Source organism: Capsicum annuum, chromosome 2, assembly GCF_002878395.1.
Source record: "Capsicum annuum cultivar UCD-10X-F1 chromosome 2, UCD10Xv1.1, whole genome shotgun sequence".
NCBI classification, from domain to species: domain Eukaryota; kingdom Viridiplantae; phylum Streptophyta; class Magnoliopsida; order Solanales; family Solanaceae; genus Capsicum; species Capsicum annuum.
The window spans coordinates 149,477,173-149,482,527 of NC_061112.1; the positions used below are offsets into that span (position 1 = coordinate 149,477,173).

General features: G+C 41.0%; 2 protein-coding genes across 3 annotated transcripts in view; both read right to left on the minus strand.

Annotated features, from left to right (window-relative positions):
• Nucleotides 1–2,083, minus strand: part of LOC107860469 (pentatricopeptide repeat-containing protein At5g39350) — a 6,639-nt gene extending 4,556 nt beyond the window's left edge. For both annotated transcript variants that reach the window (XR_007052577.1, XM_047407515.1), the window contains exon 1: nt 1–2,083. Coding sequence is in view for 1 of the 2 variants with exons in the window: in XM_047407515.1 (XP_047263471.1) it covers nt 1–1,557 (1,557 nt within the window). In the remaining variant the exon portion in view is untranslated.
• Nucleotides 2,084–2,195: 112 nt separating this feature from the next.
• LOC107858368 (BAG family molecular chaperone regulator 8, chloroplastic) lies at nt 2,196–4,614 on the minus strand. The gene is made up of 2 exons (XM_016703026.2): nt 3,632–4,614; nt 2,196–3,240 (listed from the first exon to the last, which is right to left on the minus strand). Exons 1-2 carry the CDS (start codon nt 4,244–4,246, stop codon nt 2,491–2,493), a joined length of 1,365 nt encoding a protein of 454 aa, XP_016558512.2. The 5' UTR covers nt 4,247–4,614; the 3' UTR covers nt 2,196–2,490.
• Between the last annotated feature and the right edge of the window lie 741 nt (nt 4,615–5,355).

Consider the following 5,355-nt stretch of genomic DNA (forward strand, 5'->3'; position numbering starts at 1 on the left):
GCCATTCCCGTGCATCCCATAACCAGCTATTAACGTACTCCACAAGATTATGTCCCTTTCTTTCTTGGGTATCTCATTGAAGATTTTGTGACCATTATCCAAGTTTCCACATTTTGAGTATATATCAACTAAACCAGTGGCTACCTCAGTTCTCTTAACAAATCCAGATCTTAGAAGATAGCTGTGCATGCTCAATGCTTGCCTGAGATCAGCTTCAATGGCAAATGCAGGAAGTACACTTTTCAGGGTTGCATCGTTAGGTTTGACAGCCTCGGACAACATTAACTTGAAAAGCTCTATCGCTTCTCTTGCAAGCTTATTATGAAGGCAACCAGACAAAATTGCATTCCATGGGACAGTCCTCTTCTTGTTAGTCTTTGCGAACACCTGATAGCCAAGCCTAAAACAATTGCACTTAGCATACATGTCAATGAGGCCAGTTTCTACATTAACATCAGCCTGAAGGTCCTGCCTGATAGCCCAGCCATGTAGACATTTACCAAGCCTCAAATGAGGCAAACTGGCGCATGCAGCTAGAAGAGATGCCAGAGTTACTGCATTCGGCTTTACACCTTCAAGCTGCATCTTTTGAGAAAACCATAGTGCATTCTTTATGTCGCCATCTGAAATGAACCCGTGGATCATTGTAGTCCAAGTCACCACATCTCTATTGATCATCTTCTCAAAAACCAACCTTGCTTCATCCATTCTTCCATATTTGACGTACATATCAACAACAGCATTCCGAACTGACAAATTGTCCCAAAAACCCACTTGCTCAACCGATGAGTGAACCTCTCTGCCCATCTCAACATCCTTCAGACACCCGCACGCAGGCAACAGGGAAAGCACAGTGGCACAATCAGCATCAACACCCGCATCTTCCATTCTCCTGTAAATCATTAACGCCTCCTTGGGACTATCATTTCGGCAATACCCACTGATCATGGTGTTCCAGGTCACAACAGTTCGGACCTGCATTGCATCAAAGACCCTCCTAGCACCCTCTTTATCTCCGCAATTCATATACATGCACAAAAGTGAATTCCCCAAAAAAGTATCCCACATACATCCACTTATAACAGCCAACCCATGAATAACAACACCCTGCTGAAGTAAGAACAAATCACTACACGCCCTAATCACATACGGGAAAGTATGTCTATCAGGCTTGTGTCTATCCGATCGCAGCATTTCCCCAAAGAGTTGGAGTGCAACTTTAGGCAACCCATTCTGGGTGTACATTCTTATCATGGACCTGTACGACAGCATAGTTCTTTGAGGCAATTCATCAAACACTTTACGAGCATACAGCGTGTGACCACAGAATGCATACGCTGCTGTCAGGAGAGAAAGCAAATGGGTCGAGCTGAGGGGTTGAAGGAGCCCGAGTGTCGTGGCATGGGCATGGACGCACTTGGTAGTTCTTAAAGATTTGGTTTTGGCGCAGTTTTCTAGTAGAGACTTGCATTGCGCTTCTGCTGTGGCAGTTGTTGTTTCAATGACTCGTTTAAAGTTTGTCAATTTCTTCGACAATGGCAAAGATGGGCCACTCATGAATTACAACATATGTATGACTTTTCTGCGCTACAAGCAATTCACCATTTCCTCACTGAATTGAATTCCCTATTTGTATGGCCTCTTTTTGGTCTTAAAGTCTCAGCTCTTCGATTATGGTAGACTAGTGTGGTCTACCAGTCTCACAAGAATTGATTTCTTAGATAAAGATACAAAATTGATTTCTTTTTTCCAAGACAAAGTTCAAAATTTTAAATATTGCATGCCAAACTACTATAGAGAATGTTCCTCATACTGCAAGTACCAAAAAGAGTTTCACCAGGAAACTTTTTCGCTTAAGTTCACATAAAGGAAGTTTCGATTTTTGGGTTCTTTAAAGTAATCTACAAGTTATCTGGTGAAAGCTCAACAAACATACATTTTAAAGATTAACACTACTTAATTTGGGAGTTTTAGGCTCTTCGAATCTCTTTGATATAAACCTTTTTTTGAGTTTCTTGAGGTGTATGTTTATGCATTCGCAACATTCTTTAACAAAAGATAGAGATAAAATGTAGTGTAGCTTTGGGGACTACAAATTTGTTCAGAAGTTTGATTTATTTCCTAAGTTCCAATGAAACTTAACTCACTCTACAGGAAATAGCCACCGGTTAGATTTATGTTGAATAAGATGGTGACAACTCTTCAACACTCAAATCATTAAAGACCTCAGAATAAGACCATTACACCCAAAGGATCTCCCATCCATACAACAATGGCAGAGAAGAAAACATCTCAAATTTAGTACCCCAAAACAGATGAACCCTCCATATCAAAACTAACAGTACTCATCTAAACAATCATTACTAACAATTACAAATAATTACCAAGAACTGCAGAAGCCTAAATTCCGCCTAACTTCTACCTAACTGCAAATGCTCAACAGATCCTGCGGAGAGCAAAGTTCAATCCTTGATCTTGTTCGGAACCAATTCAATTGCCAACTATTTTGACACCCTTTTTCCTGTTGATGTGATCGGCAGCTCTACCTTCCATTTTCACAGGCAGTGGTGCTGAGAACAGGAAACTCTCATTTTCGATCTCATTATCATTCTCATCTCTCACATTCCTTTCATAATATCCATCTTTTCTTGAAATCTGATTTGGATCCCTTTCATTATCACTACTTCCACTAGATTCACTATCTTCTTGTTCAGCAACTTGACAATCCTTGGATGCCATGCCAAGTTTTTCAACCCTTTTGTTGAGGTTTTTTATCAGCTCTATCTCATCATCAAAAGATTCTTTTTCATGAACATTCCCCACTGAAGCTGGCTCCGGGGAACTATGGAAAACTCTGTAAGCACCTCCATTCTCTGCAAAGGTCACTGATTTCTTTCGTTTGGGTTTAACCCCACCGTGACTTCCGGCCAAACCACCGCACCTAGTTGGTAAAATGCCAGATTTTTCAGTATCAGACAACCTAGTATTTTGCTGATCCTCCTCTTCTTCCTCTTCGTCTTCAGATTCATTCACTGATGCAACAAACTTATCAATGGCTTCGCTGCGATTCGTGTCAAATTCTATTTTGCGGTCAGTGGAAAAGACCCTAGCTTTATAGCCACCTCCCACATTCTTCACTACTCTACTTGAGATTATGGTAACCCCGTTAATTGCCTTCACAAATCGAGCCAATTCATTACTTATTGACCTTTTACCATCTCTGATTAATGGATCATCGCCCTGCAAAAAGAAAAAAGAACCCCTTTTTCAACATTTCCCCAACACACTAGTCATACAACAATAACAACATAACCCAGCATAGTTTCACAAACTGGGGACTGGACGAGGTAGAGAGGTTATTTCCCATGGACCCTCGGCCCAAGACCCATCACCATATTCATATGGGGTTATTATAATAAGCGTATAATTGCAATTAGAGCTTAAAAAGAACCCCTTTTTCAATATTTCCTCAACAACGCCATTCATACAACAACAGCATCCCTAGTTCCACAAAGTGGGGTCAGGGTGAAGTAGAAAGGTTGTTTCCAATAGACCGTGGCTCAAGAGCCAACACGATATTAAAATAGGGTAATTATAATAAGCATATAAGTAGCAATTAGAGCTTAATTACCTCAATAGAATCAAGTCTAACAAGTAAATCCAAGGCTTTGTGTTTAACAGCTCGAGCATCAAAGTGGGTTTTGCCAGAAACTAAAGATTTGAGAACATAGAGAGTTGTTTTGATGGAAGCAAGCTGTTTCAGCAGCCGGAGGGTTCTCGATCTACGAGCAAGAAAGGCTCTGAAATGGGTCTGAATTGTACGGGCTGCAGCATCGCGTAGGGTTTGACGAGTACGAGGAGGAGAAGAGGTGCGGCGGAGGGAAGATTCTAAGGCGGCGATCCGACGGAGAAGAGAAGTAACAATGCTATCTGTTTGTTGATCTGTTACTTTGAATTCTTGAAAATGGTGATGATTTTGGTGAAAGGGTTCACATTGGCATTGGGTAGGGGGGTTGTAGGGGGGTGGGTGGGAAGTACACAAGTGAGGATGTGGAGGGGGGTAGTGGGTATAATGAGGAGTAGAGTGTGGATTTGGTGGTGGAGGGTGAGGGTATGGGGTGGGGGTGGGGGTAGGAGTGGGGGTGGGGTGACAAGAGTAGCAGTAACAGATGGTGGTGATGGGGGTGGTGGGGTTGATGGTGGCGGCCGTAGGGTATGGGTGGTGGTAGTGATGGTGGGATGCCATTTTTCCGAAAGGTATCTTTGGGGAAAAGTGAAGAAGACAGGTTTGGCTCAACGTTTTGTGTAAATAGACATTTGGACAAGTTAGAGCAACTTTATTCCCTCAAACAAGATACATTCCCTTAGGTTCAAAACACTTGGTCTTTTCTTAGAAGTCGAATTATAGTAGTAATATTTTATTAACATTTTAAGATGTATTTTTTGATACTTACGGAAAAAATTGAAACCTATCGTGGAACCTTATTCTAACCGAGAGGGCGTCACCGTTATCTTCATCTGGAGGCCTCTCGAGACTCAGCACTCTTTAGTGCAACTGAAACTGAAACTTCGGGACGGCCTTGTCATTGGTGTCACGTGTCTCTAGTCCTACTTCACCCCGTGCGATAGTATTTTTTGTGTAGTCTTTAATATATGAATTTTAGTTTTAAAATGTTGAATTAGCTTAGCTTTAAAAGTTAGATAAATTAACTCATGAAAAACGAAACCAACTGCACTCGTTTTGGAATGGAGGGGTTACTCTTTTCTCAAACAAGTGCGAAGTGACAATGAGCGCACCCAAAACTGTTAGGTGCTAACAGAAAATTGACTACTCAAATCTATTTGATCTGTATAGTTCTTTATCTATGGGAAATTCCAACCATATTTCAATCTAGGATACAGCATACGCTTAACTCTATCTTGAGTAGGTAGGAAGGTCATTTCCGATGGCTTCGGCTGAAAGGAACAATGAAAACAATAACAAAGTCATTTCTTTTAGCTCATCCATGTAACTTGTCAGTATCTTTGTACCAAATTTCTTACAACACCTGTTGAACTGAAACAATTAGAGTACTATGGCAACACATTCTCATCTTTGGCTGAAGTCAAAGTTAACACTCTTTTTGCAAAGTAAGACGACTGTAGAGTTCAGATCAAGAGACATCAAATGGCCAATTTCTATAACCTGTTTATATCTTGGTTCATTACACAATCACCAAAGACGTTCATTACACAATCACCAAAGACCAGCTGCCAATTTTTCATTGATCTTTTGTATATAATCCAGGAACGTCATCTCAACATGTTTCTTTCCAACTCAACAGATTAAATCCAATTCTAGACTGCACAGTAGCC

Coding starts and splice junctions, on each gene's coding strand:
- LOC107858368 (XM_016703026.2), bottom strand. CDS start 4,246: ATGGCATCCCACCATCACTACCACCACCCATACCCTACGGCCGCCACC. Junction 3,241..3,631: donor TTAGACTTGATTCTATTGAG/GTAATTAAGCTC, acceptor TTCTTTTTGCAG/GGCGATGATCCATTAATCAG.